The 23389-nt window shown below is 44.7% G+C and overlaps 1 protein-coding gene across 2 annotated transcripts in view; it reads left to right on the top strand.

Moving 5' to 3' along the window:
- Positions 1-8570: 8570 nt before the first annotated feature.
- Positions 8571-23389, top strand: part of IPO4 (importin 4) — an 87527-nt gene continuing 72708 nt past the window's right edge. Inside the window, exons 1-8 of one of the 2 annotated variants that reach the window (XM_083188023.1) lie at positions 8571-8772; positions 15618-15704; positions 16857-16936; positions 17334-17375; positions 18727-18856; positions 19817-19996; positions 20114-20179; positions 22427-22528. In XM_083188023.1, coding sequence (XP_083044149.1) covers positions 8707-8772; positions 15618-15704; positions 16857-16936; positions 17334-17375; positions 18727-18856; positions 19817-19996; positions 20114-20179; positions 22427-22528 — 753 coding nt within the window. In that variant the 5' untranslated portion in view covers positions 8571-8706. The remainder of the gene's footprint in view (positions 8773-15617; positions 15705-16856; positions 16937-17333; positions 17376-18726; positions 18857-19816; positions 19997-20113; positions 20180-22426; positions 22529-23389) is intronic. The other variant, XM_083188032.1, reaches the window with a different exon arrangement.

Raw genomic sequence — 23389 nt, forward strand, 5'->3', positions numbered from 1 at the left:
AACACCCGAGGGCATGAATGTACCTGAATCCATGACCACCCGAACTCGCCCAATTGCGTGAATGTGGCTGAACGCGCCCAAGTGAGAATGACCCCAAGCACCCAAACTCTACTGAGCATTTGAATGCATCGAACACCTGAATCCCTGAGTGCTCAAGCACGCGAACGTGCCAGAACACCTGAGTCCATGAGTGCTGAACGCACTAGCTCCCAAATCCCAAGCCGCACAAACGCTGCCAAGTGCCTGAATATCCGAGCACCCGAAACGCACCAGTACATCTCAATCCATGAGCGATCGAGTGTACCCGAGTGCGCAAATGCACCTGAGTCCCTGAGCACCCGATAGCGTGAAAATGGTGCCCGAGAGCACCAACTTACAAATACCCAACCGCACCCATGTGCCCAAATATCCGAGCATCCAAACGCACCCAGGCAACTGAGCACCCCCAACTCACAAATACCTGAACGCACGAAGACCCGAATACCTGAGGGCCATATTCTAGTTCACTCTTTCTGACAAAATCCTTCTTAGATTGACAAAACCATGTGCACTGCAGGTGGGGCAGATGTTACTTGTGCAGAGAGAATTAGATTTGTGTGGGGTTTTACTTCAAAGTGAGATCTATATTGCAGTGTAAAAATAAAGCAGCCAGTGTTTACCATGTACAGAAACAACAATAACTCACCCAAATCTAATTCTCTCTGCACAAGTTACATCTGCCCCACCTGCAGTGCACATGGTTTTGTCCATCTAAGAAGGAATTTGTCAGAAAGAGTGAACTAGAATAAAGCCCTGAGTCCCACAGGTCTTTAGCTGCATCTTCTGATCTTCCTTGCAGCAGGTGAAGGGGCCCAATTTCCGATCGGGCAAAATCGCATGTGTATGACTTCCGATACAATGCGCTTTCCCGTGCACATTAGATCCAGAAATCATACGTTCTGCTTTTTAGCACCCATGATCTATCGCATCCGATTCAGGGGTGTACTCAGAGAGACGGTTGAGGAAATCAGGCAGGCAAATAATAAAAAAGTAAAATTGAATAGGCAACCTCTGATTGGCTGAGAGAGCTCTCCTGCAGCCTGCCTCCCTTGGTCCCTCCACCCTCCACCTTCTGCTCCCCCCGATTTGACATATGATTATTGGCATGTGATTTGGGGCCTGATTCTGGTTCACTTGCAAAAGCAAATTCTCCCACTCTAATGTACAAAACCATGTGTACTGCAGGTGGGCAGATGTAACATGTGCAGAGAGAGTAAGATTTGTGGGAGTTATTTTGTTTCTGTGCAGGGAAAATACTTGCTGCTTTATTTTTACACTGCAATATACATGAAGTATATCAGTTTGAAGTGTGTTCACATGTCTGTCACTGTTTAACTGTAACTAACTGGCTGTTGCACTGCACAGCAATCCAAGTCAAATTCCTAGTATGTGCAAGTATACATGGCCAATAAAGTTGATTCTGATTCTGAAGTAAAAACCCCACCCAAATCTAACTCTCTTTGCACATTACATCTGCCCACCTGCAATGCACATGGGGCCTTATTCTAGTTCACTCTTTCTGACAAAATCCATCTTAAGCTGCCCATACACGGTCCGTTTAACGGATCCGTTTGGGACTTAAACAGCACACATCGGATCGGATCGCATCCCTTGTGCATGCACTGCGATCCGATACGATGTGTACCTAGTACTAAAAGTATGTGCAGCACATACTTTTTGTACCGTACTATGTGATGCGCGGGAGCACGCATCGCATAGTACAGAACGGATGCCGGCGAACGGCTCCGTGTATGGGCAGAACCATGTGCACTGCAGGTGGGGAAGATGTTACTTGTGCAGAGAGAATTAGATTTGGGTGGGGATTTACTTCAAAGTGAGATCTATATTGCAGTGTAAAAATAAAGCAGCCAGTATTTACCCTGCACAGAAACAAAATAACTCACCCAAATCTAATTCTCTCTGCACATGGTTTTGTCCATCTAAGAAGGATTTTGTCAAAAAGAGTGAACTAGAATAAGGTCCATGGTTTTGTCCATTAGAGAGATAATTTGCTTTTGCAAATGAACCAGAATCAGGCCCTTAGTACATGTAAAAAAAATCAAATGCCTAATCATAAGTGAGCTCTCCCAGGCCCAGGGAGCTGCCAGATACAGATAGAGCACCTCTCATACAGTTCCAGTGCTCGCCAGATCCTCTCCGCTGGTGGAGAGGTGCTCCATCTGACGGGGATGCACAATGGAAGCCCTACGGTCTTCTTCAGGGAGACAGGCAGGGTTAGGGGGGGTCCAAGGATGGGGCAGCGGGGATCGACGGGGAGTCGGCAGAGAGCTCAGTCGGAACAGGGCACATGAGCCCCCTTCCGGCGGCTAGCGGGGGCTGGCAGCTGGTGATTCTATTGCCAGCCCCCAGCTGAATGAGCTGCACAACATCTGTAAAACAGGCCTAATGTATGGGGACCTTAAGATTAAAGGATCCAGCTAAAGATCCGCGGGAGAGTGCATTGGATAGCGATCATTCGCAATTGTGAATGATTTGTGGTAAATAGGTCGATCAGCCGAAAAACCGATGTAGTGTGTGTGTGTGTGTGTGTGTGTGTGTGTGCGCTTCATGCTTGAATGCCCAATTTTGCAGTTTTCTTATGGTCGTTAGGTTGCAGCTCAGGAACTGCGAGGTTCAGTCCGACATTGAATTGATAAAGCACTGCAATTAGTCGCTGGTAAATGAATATCCCCCTGAGTGTTAAAACAGGTAATTTTATTTTTAACCATTATTTCTTTATTAATTTTTTCCAAATATACAAGTCCTTAAAAAGGGAAGAAAAAAAACACCAAACAAGACAAGTTAAGTTAAGGGGATACAGAATATAAAAGGGATGGGGATATAGGGGAGGGTAAGGAAAGGGTACATTCCAGGAGGGAACCTTAAAAATGTTTGATACACGTTCTTTATTATTTTACATTAGCTTTTCATTCCTATATATTCATGGAGATTCTATTGTCCATATTCCACACACACACTTCCTACATCCTATTGCACGCTATGTTCCCCTCTTATTCAGACAGGTACATCCACTTCAATTAAATTGGATTGCTAGAGATCCAATCTATTCTGATTTTATATATAGATCTAGATCCTTCCCTACTCTTCTGTAACATATCTTAAATATCACCTTCTGAATAGGGGGGAGAGTAGCCTGCTTCCAGCATTGAGCCAGAGCCGCTCGTGCTGCAATACAAATATGTCCCACCACATACTGTTGGTTCACTGACATTTCCATCGGATATATGTTTAAAAGAGCCACTTGAGTAGAGGTGTCCACTGGTATTTCCAATACTTTGCTAATAAGCACAAAGACCTCTCTCCAATATTGTTGTATCTTTGGACAGAGCCAAAACCATACCCCCCAACTTTGGTACCTCTGCCGGCGGGACGCTGCTGCTGCGCGCCGAAGGTGTGCCGAAATTTTCGGGGGGGGGGGGGGGTGTGTGGCCTAATTTGGGGGCGTGGCCTATACTCGCGGCTCCCCGTGAGGCCACACCCCCATTTTGCCGCTATGGGGGCATGACCTAGAGGCTCTGTGAGCCTCTAGCCATGCCCCCAGCCCCCTGGCTGCGGGAATAGACGCTGTGTGCATGCGCACAGCGTTTATTCCCCGCTGTTTAGCAGCTGACGGGGGGACTCCCAACAGCCCCCCCACACAGCGGGTGGGACATCGGGACAGGCCCTGACAATCGGGACTGTCCCGATAAAATCGGGACTGTTGGGAGGTATGCAAAACACATGGTAAATGTTCCCCACCTCTCCACACTCCCTCCAGCAAAACAGTGAGCATGAAGGCCAAAATAAATGTAGTTTGTCGGGAGTCAAATATATCCTATTTATTAATTTAACCTGCATTTCTGAGTGGTTATAGCATTTCTGACATATTAAAAGAAGTGGTATAGATTGCTTCAAACCGTTTATCGGATATCTGGAGGCCTATGTCCCTTTACCACTTTTTTTGGGCTGAGGACTTAAGGGTGAGACATGTCTATTAAAAATTTATACCAGTAGGAGATACATCCCCTTGTTCCAATCTTATTCATTTGGGCTAAGAGAGCGGATGGTGCGTAGCCCAATATCTCTGATGTGCCCTTCGCTCTCCATATCCAATATTGTATTTGCATATATTGTAGAAAATCTGTGCCAGGCAAATCAAAACGGGTCTGCAGCTCCGTAAACGATATCAGTCTCCTCCCTCAAGGATTTTTAGCATTTTTAAAGGTATGTTTAATGCAGGAAGAATTAGTAGAGGGATCTTTTGTCCCAAACTTTTAATGTATCTATAATGGTAGTGTCAGGACTCGCAGGTTTTGTGAGTCCGTCTGCTGATCAGGAGCTAACAGGCTGACTGGGGGACAGAAGGAGGCAGACCTAATATAATTCCTTCTCATAGAAGTCAATGCATCCACATGTACCTGGAAGTATGAGGTAATAGTCACTGGATTACAGGTGCCTGGAAGCACGGAGTAGAAGACACTGGAGCACAGGTGCCTGGAAGCAGGGAGTAGAAGACATTGGAGCACAGGTGCCTGGAAGCACGGAGTAGAAGACACTGGGGCACAGGTGCCTGGAAGCACGGAGTAGAAGACACTGGGGCACAGGTGCCTGGAAGCACGGAGTAGAAGACACTGGAGCACAGGTGCCTGGAAGCACGGAGTAGAAGACACTGGAGCACAGGTGCCTGGAAGCACGGAGTAGAAGACACTGGAGCACAGGTGCCTGGAAGCACGGAGTAGAAGACACCGGAGCACAGGTGCCTGGAAGCACGGAGTAGAAGACACCGGAGCACAGGTGCCTGGAAGCACGGAGTAGTAAACACCGGAGCACAGTAGCCTGGAAGCACGGAGTAGAAGACACAAGAGCACAGGTTCCTGGAAGCACGGAGTAGGACCACGGGAGCACAGGTGCCTGGAAGCACCGAGTAGGACCACGGGAGCACAGGTGCCAGGAAGCACGGAGTAGGACGACTGGAGCACAGGTGCTTGGAAGCATGGAGTAGAAGACACTGGAGCACAGGTGCCTGGAAGCACGGAGTAGAAGACACTGGAGCACAGGTGCCTGGAAGCACGGAGTAGAAGACACTGGAGCACAGATGCCTGGAAGCACTGAGTAGAAGAATCTAGAGCACAGGTGCCTGGAAGCATGGAGTAGGACCACGGGAGCACAGGTGCCTGGAAGCACGGAGTAGAAGACACTGGGGCACAGGTGCCTGGAAGCGCGGAGTAGAAGACACTGGGGCACAGGTGCCTGGAAGCGCGGAGTAGAAGACACTGGGGCACAGGTGCCTGGAAGCGCGGAGTAGAAGACACTGGAGCACAGATGCCTGGAAGCACTGAGTAGAAGACACTAGAGCACAGGTGCCTGGAAGCATGGAGTAGGACCACGGGAGCACAGGTGCCTGGAAGCACGGAGTAGGAGCACAGGTGCCTGGAAGCATGGAGTAGGACCACGGGAGCACAGGTGCCTGGAAGCACGGAGTAGGACCACTGGAGCACAGGTGCCTGGAAGCGCGGAGTAGAAGACACTGGAGCACAGGTGCCTGGAAGCACGGAGTAGGACCACTGGAGCACAGGTGCCTGGAAGCGCGGAGTAGAAGACACTGGAGCACAGGTGCCTGGAAGCACGGAGTAGGACCACAGGAGCACAGGTGCCTGGAAGCACAGGTGCCTGGAAAAACAGGTGCACGTGAACGCTGGTGCAGATACTTGAAAGCACACAGGTGTAGGGGAACGCTGGTGCAGGTACTTGAAAGCACACAGGTGTAGGTGAATGGTGGTGCAGGTACTTGGAAGCACACAGGTGTAGATGAACGCTGGTGCCGGCACTTGGGAGCACACAGGTATAGGTGAATGCTGGTGCAGGTACTTGGGAGCACACAGGTATAGGTGAACTCTGGTGCAGGTACTTGGAAGCACACAGGTGTAGGTGAACACTGGTGCAGGTACTTGGAAGCACACAGGTGTAGGTGAACACTGGTGCAGGTACTTGGAAGCACACAGGTGTAGGTGAACACTGGTGCAGGTACTTGGAAGCACACAGGAGCAGGTGAAGGTTAACACTGGGAAGCTCAGAAACAACTGGAGCACAGGTCGAAGGATACCTCCTAGGGATAAGATAGCGAAGCACTGGCGCCCGCCAGATCTCAGGTGAGGGATTAAATCTCCAGGGCATGTTCCTGATTGGAGGAGCAGGGAGGTCCGGTGAAAGCCATTGGATGGCTACAGGAAGATGGCTGCACTCCTTAGGAGACAGGACACCACCCACATGACGCCTGCAGAAGCTAGGCAGGAGGAGACAGACGCGGCCGGCTGGACGGAACAGCAGCCCTCCCCCGGCCGGTACCAACGAGGAGGGAGCGAAGACCCCGCCATCGGACCCGGACCGGTAAGTGCCGCTGACGTCCTGCGGTCATGACAGGTAGGTAGAAGCTGCAGCCTACTTGGTCTCATTAATTGTGGGACCCATAGAAGACCTTTTGGTGAAAATCCCACACAGTTATCGTGTTCCATTGTTGCCCACCCAGGCGTAGGGAGATCTTTAAACCATTCTTGCATTTGTGTTATTACACATGCTTCATTTTGTTACATCTGTTCTCGGGCGGATCCAGCATAAAATGACAGGGGGGGCACCATGATAAAAGAGGGTTTATGTGGGGGAGGGGTGGTTTTAGTGGTGCCAGTGTACATGCTAAGAGAGTGGCAGAGAGAGGGTGGGAATGGGATTAAAAATAGGCCCTGGCATTTAAAGTACGCAGGCCCACCATGGCGACAGAAGCGAAGGACGTAGTTGTACGCGTGCCAAAGGCGCGCTCTGGAAAAGGGGGTGTGGCCACTCAACAGGGGGCTTGTTCTTGAGTGTAGTGTACAACACCATATACAACTTCTACAGATTATGCAACAAAATACTAGACCCCATTATACTTGCCCCTTACACATGATGCCAAATGGAATGAGCCAAAATTCACATAATGCCACATGGATTTAGACAAAATTTACATAATAACACATGGAATGAGCCAAAATTCACATAATGCCAAATGGATTGAGCCAATATTCACATAATGCCACATGGATTGTGTCAAAATTCACATAATGATACACGGATTGAGCCAAAATTTACATAATAACACACGGATTGAGCCAAAATTCACATAATGCAAATGGATTGAGCCAAAATTCACATAATGCCACATGGATTGTGTCAAAATTCACATAATGCCACACGGATTGTGTCAAAATTCACATAATGCCACACGGATTGAGCCAAAATTCACATGATGCCACACGGATTGAGCCAAAATTCACATAATGCCACACGGAATGAGCCAAAATTTACATAATGCCACACGGATTAAGCCAAAATTCACATAATGCCACACGGATTGAGACAGAATTCACATAATGCCACAGAGATTAAGCCAAAATTCACAATACGCTTCATAAACAGGGACATTGTGCACCAAACGCGCGCATTAAACATTTACACCATAATGTCCATTACACGTTAAGTTACACACCATTATGTATTATGCCAAACACCATAATGCCTATTAAAAAATATGCTACATAAGTACTGCTTATCTACATGCTCATTGCCAAGGGTTCCATGCTCATTGCCAGAGGTTCCATGCTCACTGCCATGTGGGATTACATGCTCATTGCCAAGGGGGAATAAATGCTCGCTGTAAATGGGGACAGCTGCCACCAAGCTGAAGTGATAGCCACTGAAAGTGGCAGAGCCTGGCTGTATTCAGAGCACTGCAGGTTACGGCTATTTGAAATAATACCCCTTTCACAACAGAAAATGCATTCCCAGGTTGGCCCCTTTTACACCAGCCTAGTCGCTGCATTTTCTGGTGTGAGGGGGGAGAGAAAACCCCCCCCTCCACAATTTAACCAGTTATCTCATTTAACCGGCTATATCTTCGGAACCAACTGACCCATTTACATGAGACAAGTATCATATTGACAAACTTTTGAGTGGGCTTTGAATGATTTTGGTCCAGTGAAACTGGAACGTTTGGTTCCAGAGTAATCTGCCCTCAAATAACATGAACAGCCATGAAATTACATTTCAAAAATAAAAATATTGGTTTACATGCAATATCTCTGGAACTGATTGACCGATATGGACCAGCCTGGTATCATATTGAAGGCCCAGCGATTTGGAATTGAATGGGATCAGCCACAAGCTTCTGTGATGCCAGGGGGGGGGAACTGGCAGCCGTCGGAATTGATGGGTCCCATATTATTCTATGGGGGGGAAAAACGTTACAGCTTTGCCAGGCGATGTCTCCGGTTCCTGGGGGCCTAGAGACACGGGGCTGGGCTCGTTGGAAAGCCCTGGTCCTCAGCTACAAAATAAAATGACAGCACCGGGTGCACCCCCTGAATCCGCCACTGTCTGTTCTAAATATAACTACAGCACAGATAGTTTACAATACACAGTACACAGATTTACCACTGAATGAAGTCCAGCGGCAATAGTGTTTAGGCTCCTCCTGCCCAGCAGGTGGCGCTCCTGCACAGTCTTACTCTGTCTGACACCCACGTGGAGAAGAGGAGACAGTTAGCAACCGCAGCTGCCGGGTTACTGCTGGCTCAGGGGGACGGGACAGCCGGGCGCTTGGATCCGCGTAACCAGGGCGGCGCTCTCACTACCATCATGGCGAACGTACTAGAGACCATCCTGGCTAACCTTCTGCAGCCGGATAACGCTGTCATACAGCAGGTAGTGGATGGCGGAGTGAGGGGAGTGTCTGTCCTGGGATGATGATGGGAGAGAAGGACGGGGCCGCAGGGATGCTGTGTAATCCATGGGGAGGACGGCGCTGTCACATACCGACACGCAGTATAACGGAAATGGGCTTCCTCTACGCGGTTTCCAATTGATATTCACTTTCCTCCGTACTAGTCGGTGCGCCTACAATGCGTGATTACTAGCTTGTGTTTATTTGGTGGTTAGAGCTGGGGCGCGCTAACCTTTTACCATAACTATATATACATATACAGTATGTGGTATAAAGTCTGCTGAGATTGTATATTACAGTATGTTTACATATTATTAGGACATTGTACCCACTGTTTTGAATTTTTACTCATTATGTAATATGCTTTGACATCCATGAGATGCCAACAATTGCCTTCCTTCTTTTGAAGTATGTTACTATGATGTACTACAATGTTTACTTTCTTATCTTTATTGACTAAATTTATTTATGCAGTCTCTTATATACTGTAGCACAGCAAGTTCCATTGCGCTTTACAATTGGGCAAACCATAATAGAGGTAGGAAGGCCCTGCTCGCAAACTCACAGGGCGAGATTCACCAAACTGAAAATGCTGTAAAAAAACGGGGGTTTTACCGCATTTTCATATGCAGCAAAGCCCCACCGCCGGGGGTTCACTGCGGGGGTTATGCCAGTTCTAGATGGCGTAACCCCATGGAAGCCTATGGGCTTCCCTTCGCGCCCCCCGCCGATCCGCGATGCCCTCCCTCACCTGTGTCCGGGCAGCCTCCTGCTGTGCTGCCTGGACCAGTGATCTCCTGCCTGCCTGCACCGCTTCCGGGTGCAGGGAGGAGGAAAAGGAGCTGTCACACAGCTGGCTGTGGGTGCAGGGAGGGAGTGGGGACCCGCAGCACATGGCCGGCCATCGCCTTGGCGTTAATAATCGCATATGTTACTGCATATGCGGTTATTAACTCTTGCAAGTGCCGGCGATGTGCTGCGCTGGTTGTTAGAGAATCCCGCCCAATATGTTTGAGGATTAAGGGCCACATTTATCAAGCAATATTTGGATGTTTTCGGGGGTTCACCGCAAATATTTAGTATCCCCCAAATGCGATCCTCCCTGCTGTGCCGCCGGCCGCATCCCCCATAGGACTCTATGGGGGATGCGAAGCTGCCCGATGTATTAACATCGGTCAGCCCGGCATCGCACCCCTGGGCTATCGCCATTGTAATGTGGCAATAGCTCATTGTAGCCTATGGCTACACTTCGCACTGCCCGAGCAGGGCAGTGCGGTAAGAGGGGTCGGCGGGGGTCAGCGCATAACCACGCATGCGCTGACCTTCCGGGTTAGGGCTTCGCAGGGACGGACTCCTATGATACATTCCTCTGAAATGATTGGATTTTACAATGCGATCCTGGGCGGTAATATTCCGCCCAGATCGCATTGTAAATGCGATCATGATAAATGGGCCCCTAAAGCATGTAAAGCAAAAAAGCTGATCAGCGTCACGGCTTCCTCCCCCCAGTGATGACAGCAGTCATCGCTGTCCATACATGCTAGGCATAATCGCCCGGTGTGTATGGACCTTAACTCTCCTTTTTACATGTGTTTCTCTTTATTTTGGGTGTGATTAATTATTCTGTCTGCACATCCACTGAGTGTCTATCTATTTGGGCAGGAGGCTGACCACCGTGCAGGGCACAGTTTTCAATGGGGAGGGCATTGGAACCAAACATTGGAAACAAAAACATAATAATGTATAAAAAAAAAATTGCACACTGCACCAGGATTACACACATTGCACATGGTCACAACTATAAATGTTGCTCTCTCCAGCTAAAAAAGCTTGCAGTGCCATGCACTCCTTGTTTCAGGGCCCAGGGTGGGGTTGGGATGGGGTTGGAAGAGAGAGTGGTGATGGGGGTGCAATGAAGGGTGAGGAAGGTCACAGGAAAGGGGTATCTGTCAGTTGACCCTGGTGGGGAGGGGCAGGAGGAGATGCACATCACTTGTAACAAAACTGCCCCCCCCCCCCCCCCCCCAGAATGTGTGGGAAAACATCCCCAGTCATGTACTGAAGTGTCACCCTGCTGTACTGCCCACATTGCCTCTCCAGTGGTGGGGGAGAGAGCAGCATTAGCCATGATCACTTGTATGCTCCCAGGAGCACCACCAGCAGTATGCAGTGCATGCCACCTCTCGTGACTGACCCTAGCAGGAGTGCGGCAACTGCCCCAGCTTGTTAATAACTCTACTGGGTAGGGTGAGCTGGCTGTGTCTGGGTTTGGCTGGGCATTCGCATTGTGTAGTTCATGGGTGTCTTCCTCCTCCCAAGCTGTCAGTAAAGTGGCTGCTGGCGGCTCCTCCACACTAACTGCATACGGTTGCACAGGGGAGGGTGACACTGGGGGCACCTGGAAGAGCTGACAGCCGCAGTATGCATAGAGCTCAGCATCTGTTGGCACAGCGGGGGTCAGTGGTCCTGAAGGCTGCAGGCAAAAGGGCAGGGGGAATTCAATAGTCTAATATGTACAGGGTGTGGCACCCTTTGAAAAGATATTAGCGGAAACACTTGACTGTACAAAATTTATGTTTATTCTACACTGAAAAAAACAAGAGACAATCCATATGGTAGGAGGAGCTTATGAAACACCATTTATAAATTCCAGTGACAGCCCTCTTGTCACCATAGCACCGTAGCATAGCATACACTTGTCACCGAGAAACCATTTGCACATCAATATTTATTGTATGAACAATGAGAACTACTGACCCAACCCCCCTTCCCTCCACCCCAATAACTAGTTAATGAAGTTTCCAGTTTTCTTAATTAGTCCAAAGTTACTCTTGTTGTGAAGCACTGTCACTGACCCTCACTAGCAATGTCTTCCACCGTCCCGGCATGCAGGGCCAATGGAGGATGTCGTTAATGACGTGTGGAGTGTGGGTCATCAGCGACATGGCTGGTATACACTAGATGTATTGAATGGCGTATTGTCTAGTGCAGAAAGCTTGGTGGAGGGGTCTTATCTCAAAACAATAGGATATTTATAGATTTCAATTCAGTAGTGTGGTTCAGACTGTAATATATACAATGCAATGGAAACCAATGTAACTCAACTACTCTGACCTTGTGACCGCAAAGGCTGAAAAGTGTTGGGGACCGACATTAACCCACCAGCACCCTAATCAACTAATCTACCAGTATACGGCAAAGTCTCCTCTGTCAGAGGAGTTGAGCACACAGGCACAGTGGTAACACGCTCCGGAATGGCCGCGATCTTGCGAGACCGGTGTCCCAGAAGTCACATCCCAGCCTGTGCCTGTGGAGCCGGGCTGGGTACGTGCGGCTGCATGGACCACACAGTGGCCTACAGAATCAGGCAAATGCTACACTTGACATCAAAAAGGGTAAACGGCAAGCTAGCGGGACATGGCTCCTTGCTGACAAACTCCTTCCATTTAAAGACTTCAATTGTACTGTATATCCAGAAAAATCCCTATTCCTACAGAGATTCACCGGCAAGTCACTTCTATCAACATCCCATCAATATCCCTTCCCTTCTGTCATCCACTGTCCAATATGAGACCACTGCGGTCACCTGACAGTGACATAGGTCCCAGGTTGAGGGATTTATGGTAAAAGGGATCACTAAAAGATACCCTTATACCCCTTAAGGGTCCTTCCAGAGTGATACCTGGTAGGTCCACCTGTTGATTTATAATCCAGAACAAAACATTAACATTGTGTATATATATATATCAAACACCATATATACTTATTTGATAAATAAACACACATTCTTTGATACACTGTTTACAGTTATCTTTATTGCTACATTGGTTTTCATTGCATTGTATATTACAGTCTGCACCACACTACTGAATTGACATCTATTGATATATTGCCTAGTGCAGACATGGACAATGTGTGGCTCTCCAGATGTTGTGAAATTACACATCCCAGCATGCATTGCCACTGTTTTAGCATTCCCTAATAGCAAATATGTTGCAAGGCATACTGGGGCTTGTAGCTTCACAACAGCTGGTGAGCTACTTGCTTGGTCTTATGTGTACCCAGCTTAATACTGTGCACCTGTATATTATGTCCTTTTTATTTTAACCCTAGGAATCCCCTCAACATCAAATGCATACCTCAACTACTGTAGAACTACACATCCCAGCATACCCGAACAGCAGTACTGTGGCAAGGCATGCTGTAATGTGTAGTTCCACAGCATCTGGAGTGCTGCCTGTAGAAGATGGTAGATGGCTGCCTATACTCTCTCTACACCGTTGTTCTCCAACTATATCCTCATGGAACGTTTATCAATACACCACCAGTCCTCGCCATCAGTGGGGAGACACCATATATTATGGCGTTTCACTGCATCCCACATATTTATAATTCTGCAGCTGCTACTGGTTGCAGTGGAACACTCCACCTACCTTGGCCTAGGCTCCTAAGGCATGCTGACACTTCTAGCCCACACAGTCTCCATCAAGGTATTACAATATATGCTATCTATTTGGATTTCAAATGTTCATAGTAAGACCTCAAAGGAGCAGGACACTTTGCATATTTTATATTTGGTATATTTATGTAAAAATTGGGTGCCGTCTCTAGCTTCCAGGGGCCCCCTGTGGCTGGGGGCCGCCCACTTGCTTCTTCCGGACCCCTCTTCTGTGTGGGCACCTTCGGAGACTTGCATAGTTTCGCACCACCGGGGGGGGTTTGAGAGTGACGAAAACACTGGGTTCCCCCTCAGGAAAATGCTGGGCATCCCCATGAGAACGCGGGCGGGCATCTGGCTTCTGGGGGTGTGCGACTGGCCTAACCAGACATCAGCTGCCCGTCTGTTTATCGGAGCTGGGTGCTGCAGAGACTCACTTAGATTTGCCAGCAAGTTAGAAATCCTTTGATGGTCGGCGACCATTAAATCATTTCAGGCCCACATGGGGGTGGGGGCACAAGGAGGAGCGAGGTGGGCTGAGGGTAGGATTAGTGAAGCTTGAAGGTAATATGAGAAGTCTGGTGTGCTTCTCTGCCCAACCACTATTGTGCTATTTCCTCAAACAGGGTTCTTAATATGCAAATAGTGTACTATGTTGTTGTTTTTTGTCACATAAGCATAAGGCTGCATAGCAAGCATCCCTCATATTGTTCCTTCCTTGCTAATTTTCCCTATGTTGTGAGCTTACACCCAATATTCAGAAAAAAACACAAAGGGCCAAATGTAATAGGGTGAGACTTTCAGAAAGTGAGATATTTTGGGAGAGTTTTCTTATGTTTTTTGAAAGCAGCAATCAATTACATGGCAAAATCCACCTGTGTAATTGATTGCTGCTTTAAAAAAAAAAGGGGAAAACTCCCCCAAAATCTCTCACTTTTTGAAAGTCTCATCCTATTACATTTGGCTCAGGGTGTGTGAAGTACTTAGGATTAGTGTTTTGATGCAGCTAAGGAACTGGAGGCGATGGAGTCTGTTACCGCCAGTCTTCAGTTCTGAAGGGGGCACCCGGCCCGACATTCTCCATTACTTCTGGGCAGCAGCTCCACTCCACACTCTGACCTGAGCTCAGTGATGATCTGATCTAACATTGCTTTCAGCTATACTTTGTACATGGCATCCTTTATAAACATCTTAGATGAGTTATAGTGCAATGTACTGTTTTAGAAATGTTAACAACTAGCCTTTAAGGCACCCCCCCCCCCCCCCCCCTACACTAGTGCAATTTGGTCCTTTTCTACATTTTCAATTTCAACGCATCGGCCAGATAGCTCATGTGAGAAGTGTCAAATCGTATGTCCTTTACTTATGATACTGATCTCGTGCACGACTCCTTGTGCATTGGATCCGGAGATGTTCAGTGCTGCAATTAGGAATTATTGTACCAACATCGGTGAGTGGAATCGCATGCATCGGATGCAAAATGACCTCATATGATGCGATACTTTGTAATAGTGAATGTGCCCTTAAAGAAAACAGTAGAAAGGGGTCACCCAATCATCTATTTAGCCTCTGCGTGTCTGGTATGCACTAAATGGGGCTATATGGTCTGATTTAGGGATAGTATACATTCACATGTCTGTAAAGCTTTAGCTTACAGTATGAAATACATAGGCAATCAGAATTTATCCCTTATGGGATCACAGACCTATGTATGATGTCTGAGTAACTTTTGTTGACATTGGTTTAATCTGCTTTGGTGTACTGGTATGCTTTAACGTGTTCCTGGTGAGATAACTATACTGTCCCTGCTTATATTGCTACCTACCTGGCTGCTGCAACGACCAGTGGCGCTGATGATGGCTGACTAGGCGCTGTGCAGCTTGGCGGGCATGTGATGTCTAAAGGCTCTCAATGTAATGTGTATAATGTCTCAATGGAATGTATGCTATTCCCCCCCCCCCCCCCCCATTTCATCCCTGCTTGATGCAACACTGTAATCCACAAGAAATGCCTAGTGCAAGCACACATGGCCAATAAAGTTGATTCTGATTCTTTAATCGATCATAAGTGTATATAAACAATTACCAATTGGAGCGCTGTTATAGAAGCTCTGGGATGCTAATTACCTCAGCCTTGCTTCAACTGCATTATGCCAACTCTGCCACTGGCGTAAAGGTACAGAGCTCTGCGCCATGTTCTGGAGTTGGCTTCTACTTCCAAAGCCAAAAAGCATCTGCCATCCCAAACATACTACTTAATTTTCTTTACTCATGAATGTGTCTATACTAAGAAAGCTGTGCTAATGAAACATCTCTACATTCACGCTCCATTTTCTGTCACTGTTTGTAAGCTGGTATATCATACTTCATTCTTCCTCCAATCTGGTAGGCCACTGCTCAGCTGAAAGAAGCCGCCAAGGACCCATTAATAATCCCTGCATTGTGTGATGTACTACGAAGTGCACAAGACCCACAGGTATTTGCAAAAACCTATAATCAACTTCTTTTAAAGATTTTCAGATATTGTTTAGCATCTTTTAGTTATATCTGTATTACCTGGAAGTTGAACTGCACAGAACTTTTGGCTTATTATAATGATGCAATTAAACCTATAACTGGAATATAATAATTTGATACCCAACAAAAAAATGTGCATGATTTGAAACTTAATATTGACCTACAAGTGAAATCTTGGCATAATATAAAATACTAAATAGGTAGATCTACCCTACACGTAAAACATCTACTATTGAATCTTGATTAAAGAAAATTTGTATATATATTTTTAAATGTATGTCTTAATGGAGTATTCTTAAACGGCCTCACCGTGTTCTTTAGTCAGTCCTTCAGGTATTAGAGAAAAGACACCAGCGCCACTTAGCATAATATGCAGAGGGAAAGATGGGTAGGATCTTCACCACTGTACATTGGCTTCTAGACCTTTTGATCACCTAACAGGTGATCCAGCATTGCTACAGTGGCTTGTGGAAGTCCTAATTTAATCTAATCTACATTGGTAGTACGGCCCTGTCTGCTGGTACTGCTGATTTTACACTTTCAGTAAAAAATAAGTGTGTGGTAGTTGAGGGAAGAGTCTAGGTGACACACTGCACAACAAGGGGTGTGATGACCTTATTAAAGGCATCCCCTTCATCCAATACACTTCACACTTCTGTAAAAATAAGCAGATTTGCAGATGCCTTCAAACTTTTTCCATGTAACTTGGAACAAAAAGTGCATTGAATCTATTGCATTACCATGTTTTATTGACTTATTTTTTAACATAAAGATGTTTTCAAATGGTGAAAACCAGCTCTACACAACTCTCGGACTCCTAATTAATTATAACACTTTAGAAAATGTCTGATTACGCAATGATTTATTTAGGTGTAATTGAGCCATATTTTGGAATACTTGTGAAATTTATTGCCCTTTTTTATTTGTACTTGATTGCAGAAAAATTTAATTGAAGGACTTTTTTGTTTTGGTTGTGTTGATTACTGGTGAGAAATCTTAAAGAAATAAATTTTGATTCCATGATGTGAAAAGGGCACAAAATGTGTTGAAAATGTTTTCAAGCCTGAAACCTACAGTATGTGAAAACTGATCATATGTGTCATTTTCTCAGATTCGGCAGTTCGCAGCAGTTTTGTTGCGTAGGCGGCTAACAAAAAGATGGAAAATGATGCCTGGGGAGCAGCAAGAAGCGTAAGTATAAGGAACTCCTTTGTGTTGTAATGTCCCCCTCTTCTATCGATTATGTAATCATATGTTTCTCCTTCATCCAGCAGTGGACACTGGAGTGTATACTTACAATGGGATGTAGATTGGTAGTAGGGTGGTTAATCCAGGGATCGTCAGGATCCAGCATTATCGTTAATGATCCGCGAGAGCACACCTTAACTAGTGGTTACACACTAAACGATATGCACAATTATTTTTTTAGCAAAAGTCTTATGTCCACTCTAAATGGCAGTGAACATTAAAGCAGCCCAGATGCAAATCTACAATAGTTATTCACTTTACTTCTATTTTACATGTTTTGCTTTAGCTTCTTTACATTATATATTTTTTCCTTAACCTTCAACTCCTTATCTCCTTCTAGTGTGAAGTCTCTTCTATTAGAAGCTATTACAAGGGAAACAGAGTAAGTTTCATTCATACATATACCCATTTATTGCACTGATGGCTGTCAGGTACATTGCCAATCTCAATGGGATCGTTTATTCAAGTGGCACAAACCATTTGGACAAAATTATACATTAAGAGCTACTAGTTTTTAATTGTACTTCTCTTATTCTTGGGAGGGTTGGGGGTTTAATGTATCATTGCCACCCACAGAGTTATTGTATTCATCGTCTGGCAACATCGTCTGGCATCGTCTGGCAACAGCAATTGAATTACTTCTGTCTAGGGGTTCAATTACATGATTTCACACGGTGACAGGGAGGTGTAAGGAGTAAATGGCAGCAAGTTATGCAGTGATTTTGCAGTCCCTGTTTCATTGTAGGTGGTCTCGCCAAGAGGCTATTTTTAACTAGTAGGCCCAGTCGAAGCAGAAGCTGTCTCTCCAGAGCATCCAACGGAGCTATTCAATTGTTGCTCTTGTCGACTGCGACCAGCTGCCGACGTCAGCATTTCAGCTTGCACCCCATGATGGTGACAAGCTGAAATGTGCGAAGTTACCCATTTGAAACTTTTCATGATGCGCCTGTTAGTTTAGTCGGGTTTAGCAGCTTTATGTGGCTAAACCTGATGCTAAAAAAAGCGCTATCAGACTGCAGCTACCAGCCGGGCAGAGGACAGACAGCCAGGTGTAAGCGCTGCAGCAACTACACCGCTCTGCAGCTGCTGCTGCCGGACCGTGCGAGTCCCACCACAGACAGGAGGCAATCTTATACAAGCACCGTTTGAGACAATTCCAGATGCCACAAACTTGTAACAATCAATTACTCATTTAACGGGAGACTTTTTAATGTGACCTTGTTTGAGCAATTACCTACCAAAAAGTTACATTGCCTGCCAACCATTCAATATTTGCCTATTTAAAGGAAAATTGCCATCAAGTACAGCTCAGCTACCTTCATATAGCAATTGTTTTTCACTATCAATGGTCATTAGAAAAAAGTATGAGCTGGACTATTTTTTTAATTTAAGATTGTTTTAGCACTTATTCATTTTCTTGAGTATCTAGATACCCTATATTGTATGGTTGATGTCTCCCGGGAGGCGTCAACTAAGTGGTTATTAACCAATTAATTTCATGATTGTGATACAATTGATTCTTATTATCGCACTGTGTAAATAGTTTTTGTACTTAAAAAAAACAAAAAACAGTTTTTATAGTGAATTGGTTTCAAGTGTACCTTTGACCGCCCCACGCTACTTATTGGTTAGCTACTTATACAAATTGTGTGTTTTCATTTATTCTCTGATTTTCCTCCTGTGGATGGATCCTGTTTCATTCATTTATGTCTATATGTCCTTGATGGTTTCAGGCAGAAGGTTCGCTATGCTCTTGCACAGCTATCTGCAGTGGTTCTGAGGAGTGAGAAGCTAGAGCGCTGGCCACAGTTCATCCAGTTTGTGCTGCAGGCATCCCGCAGTGATATCCCAGAGCAGAGACAGGTGAGTTTTTAGCATTTAGTGGCAGATTTATTGAACCTGGTAAAGTGAGAACTGTCATTTTTCAAACACAGCTGATTGGCTAGTACGTTATCATGTACTTCTTTATCACCACTTCATCACTTTACCAGGATTAATACTTCTACCCCTTTAATCACTTGCCACTTCACTTGAGTTGGTCGGAGGTGTTTTTTCTCCATGTGTTTTGGAGTCTTTCTCTGTGTTGTATTTTGACAGATAACTTGTTTTTATTCTCACATTTGTATTACCAACTTGTCTTCCTTTTTACCATTGAATATGAGATCTTGAGATCTTTTTACCGTTCTTTTTCCTTTTGGTAGTGTTCTGATTTTATGCAGTATTAAATAATATTATTAATATCATTTATATGGTGCAACAGTGCCTAACAAAATAAATGAATGAGCAGAACAAGAAAATGTCTAAAGCTTAGGTGCCATTGAAGGAAGTATGGAGGGAAAAGCAAACATGGTTTTACTAAAAAAAAATTTTTCAAAGAAGTTTAGGGGAGAGTCTATGAGTATATTAATGGGTTCCAGAAGTGTGGAGGCATTTGCATATCTTTGTGCAACACATATGTAAGTAGCTGTTTGACTCATCTGTTTTTGGATCTCATATTCCCTACCTTCTGTTTACCTTCATATGTCTCTGTTCGTGCTGAACTAAACTAGGCACATGGGTTTAATCAAAGGAAAACCAGTCTAAAGAATTTTCAATTCCCCAAAATAACATTTCACACTCAAAGTTCTGCCAACACCATTCATTGTGTGTGTGTGACCTTTTTTTCAGATTTCATTTGCTAGGCCCAGTAAGCAGTGAATGTTGACTGCATATTACCTGCTTTCTCTCACAGGTTCATCTTTCATTTCACATTTTTGATGATACTAATTGTAGCTCATTATTTTAAGTGTATTTTGTCTTCACAATTCAAGTGTGTCTTTTCAGGTTGGTCTCTTGCTTCTTCGCTGCGCAGTGGATATCAATGCTGACACTTTCCGGCCCCACTTCCCCGATTTGATCAAACTTTTCAATCAGACACTGTGTGATCTTCAGAATGGTCCAGTTCTCTTTTATACCATCCAGTCTGTCACCAGTATAGTTCATGAACTGGTTGGTAATGAAACGGTAAGTGCCATCCAACCCACTTCTTTTTTTTTTTTTCTATGTCTGAGATAAATATTTACTACTCTGACTGTTTTATTTTAAATTACTGTATTATTTATATTTTGTATTTTGTTACAGAATTTACTGAGGCCCTTGGTGCCAAAGTTAGTAACTGCTATCACGCAACTAATACAGACCAATGAGGTAACGTTTTAAAACTGATTGCTTGCTTATTGGTGTTCTTTGTTATCTACTAAATTTATTTAAGTTCTCATTGTCGAGCAGGGCTAGTCATCTGAAAGTTCATCAACTGCCTCATAAAGATTACCCAAACAATCATCATAGCAAGTCAGGGTTCGAATATTTTGAGTTTAAGTTTGCCACAGCGACCAAGGTTTTAGTCCCGATGTCTGTTTTACAATAGCCCAATAAAAGCTAATTAAAGTTGGAGTTAAAGGAAAGGCTTGGCATGCTAATTGCATGAGGAGTGTTTGGCTCTGTCTTGTGCCTATGACAGATGTCGGCAACAGGCTGTTTTCTGGTCTGTCTCCCTGCCATTGCATGGCAGCCTTCGCATTACCATTGTCTGGCTACTGCTCTTCTCCAGTTTGTTCTTGTGATGAGAAGCTGTACTGGGAAGTATATTATGAATTTGGGGCCCTTATGAGTGGCATGCTTTCAATTTGGGGCCCTACTGTGTGACATGCTTTGATATTGGGGCCCTACTCTGGGACATGATTGGTGCTATGGCTTCTAAACGTTTGGAGATATATTTTACAAACATTAGGCAAGCTCTACAACAATTTACTATACATTGTGTGTGTGTGTGTTAGTTATATAATTAGGCATTTACAAAAGCAAACCAGTGATTTTGGTACAATTATATATTTGGAAATGTTCACTCTTTTCTAGGGGTGCAATACATTTTTCTAGATGTGCAATGCATAGGTAGCGTAGACTCTGACCGATCGTGAACTGTAATTGCTGATTAAAGTTCTAGTGAAATGTCAAGGCGCGGAACCGTATATAAAAAAACTCTGCACACCTTCTCAGCATGTTTCTTTCTTTCACAAGCTCATGGAGCTCAACAGAGCTATCTGGAGAGCCATGATCTTCTAGAAGTACAAGAGTTGTCTGTGACCGCAATCATCTTTTCGACTGTATAGGAAAAGAGGTTCTATACTGCACACCCTAACTGCTTGTATAGAGAGGGTACTAACTTTCTGATATTTATAGTATTACACAAAAGGTGATGCAGGTATATTGTACTTTGCGGTCAGTACTAATCAAAATTACAATGTATATTGCAAATAAATATCATATAAGTGTGTGTTGGTATAAATTTGTTCAAAGATATGGGCTTGTTTACCAACGTCCAAGTCAACTCTGTTGGGCAAGTCCATAGCACTCTGGTGTTCAAATCTGGGGTGCAGGGCATTGCACAAATGAAAGATAGCAATGAAGTGTCAGGTAAGTGAAAGCAGCTATTCAGTGTTACAAAAATAAAAAATGTGAAAAAAGACATGGATAAAACCATATAGAGAAAGTTTTATATAAAATGTGAATATCAGTATTAAATGGTGAAGTATCCCAGAATAGGAGTGCTGGGGTTTGCCTTTGTCCACCATCACAAAGGACCACATTGTTGCTGAATGGGCTCTGGTTTAAGTGGACTCCAGATTGATTGTGGCACAGTTATAGAACGAGAAATGCTTGGGATCCATCTACTCGATACTCCATATAAAGGTAGGCCTGAGCATGGGTTCTGTATTTTAAGTGCCCTATCAGTGTGAGGCTTGGGTGAATTAGTGTTGAAACATGCTGGCCAGGTTTGATGGCAGTCACTCAAACTCGATCTGGGAGATCATCTTTAGTGGCGTTGAATTTTGGATCTACAGTTTCGATAACAAGACTGTGGTCTCCATTTGAAGGGGCACTGCCACATCAGTTCAGTGTTTTTTTGTGGTCAAGTAGCTTACCATAGCACTTGTGCATAAACGTACCACCACTGGAAACTAGTACACCAACCAGTGCCACTAAGCACTGGAAGCCATCTCTAGGTGCTGTCTTATGTTGCTCTTCTCCACCATGACAATGCACCTGCCCACAGTTCTAGGAAGTGGTGGATCTTATTTCCCATGAACACATCCAGTAGTTTGATCATTTGCAGCACAGTTTAGACCTGGTGCCCTGCAATTCTTTGGTTTCCACAAACCAAGCACGTGAAGAAAGGGTTTAGTGTTGTGTCTAGGAAAGCTGCGGGGGAGATCTTCATCCAGCATGTAAAAGACATGGGCATATACTGCTCTGGGGAATACTTAAAAAAATATAATGTTATAATATAGTACTTTTTTGTGCACCCAGAAACTTATTGCACACCTTGCTTTTCACAGGAGTATTAATTTGATGGATCTTGGTAACCTTTGTCTTACCATTTTTTTTCTTTCTCAGGTGCAGGCATGTGAAGCAATGGAAGTTTTTGATGAGATGATAGAAAGTGAAGTGTCAGTGATTGTTCATTACCTGGCAGAGGTCATTCACTTCTGTCTAGAGGTACTTATTTAACTTTAAATATATATATATATATATATATATTTTTTCTTTACTTCGAAGGCACTTTTTACATTATAATCATTTATGCCTGCTATGTATCTTGAACATAACAATCTGAATGCAAGGAGAGCATATATAATTTAGCTATGAGGCAGCCCCCTCCAATCTCTAAATTCTTAAGTTCATGGGTTTTCCAAGGTGCAAAATTACACCTCCTTATTGAAGTTACTGCCAACTGCGTGTGCATTATTATGTTGACTATGCAAGAGATTGCAGCGCACATGCCAATGTACCATTTGCAATGCGGCTCAAAAGGAGGCTTTGTTTGCAGAGTGATTGACAGGCAGAGAACTGTTAGAGGTAACGGAAAGACTACAGAATTGCAGGAGTGACGGCCATTTCAGGGCATGTATCTTCCTTCAGCTGCAATCATCTATGGAGAGAAACGTCGCTACAGCTGTGGCCAGTCTGCATCACCATAGGCTCGCTTTGGCAGTCAATGTTCCTCATTATTGCATCGATGCAACGTATGTGTATGCAGTTGCTAAAGGGCATTGGGCCAGATGCACTAAGCTTCAAAAGTGATAAAATGGAGAGTGATAAACAGTCAGTATTACGGGTATTTATTAAGCAATCACCACAAAATTTTAAACCTCTAAGGTAACTTTTTTCCTCCCACATTCAAAAATCCAAACCAAATTACTTTATCTGCCTCATGTTTTGCGTTATGGCCAAAATGCAGGTTTTTCTAACAGAATTAAAAACACTAGATTCAATTGACATTAGATATACCAATTTTTATAGGTGTTTAAGAAAGGTATACATTCCTAACACACAAAAATCAGCATGGTACTCCGTTTA

The sequence above is a fragment of the Crinia signifera genome, chromosome 1, assembly GCF_055691185.1.
Source record: "Crinia signifera chromosome 1, ASM5569118v1, whole genome shotgun sequence".
Classification (NCBI taxonomy): domain Eukaryota; kingdom Metazoa; phylum Chordata; class Amphibia; order Anura; family Myobatrachidae; genus Crinia; species Crinia signifera.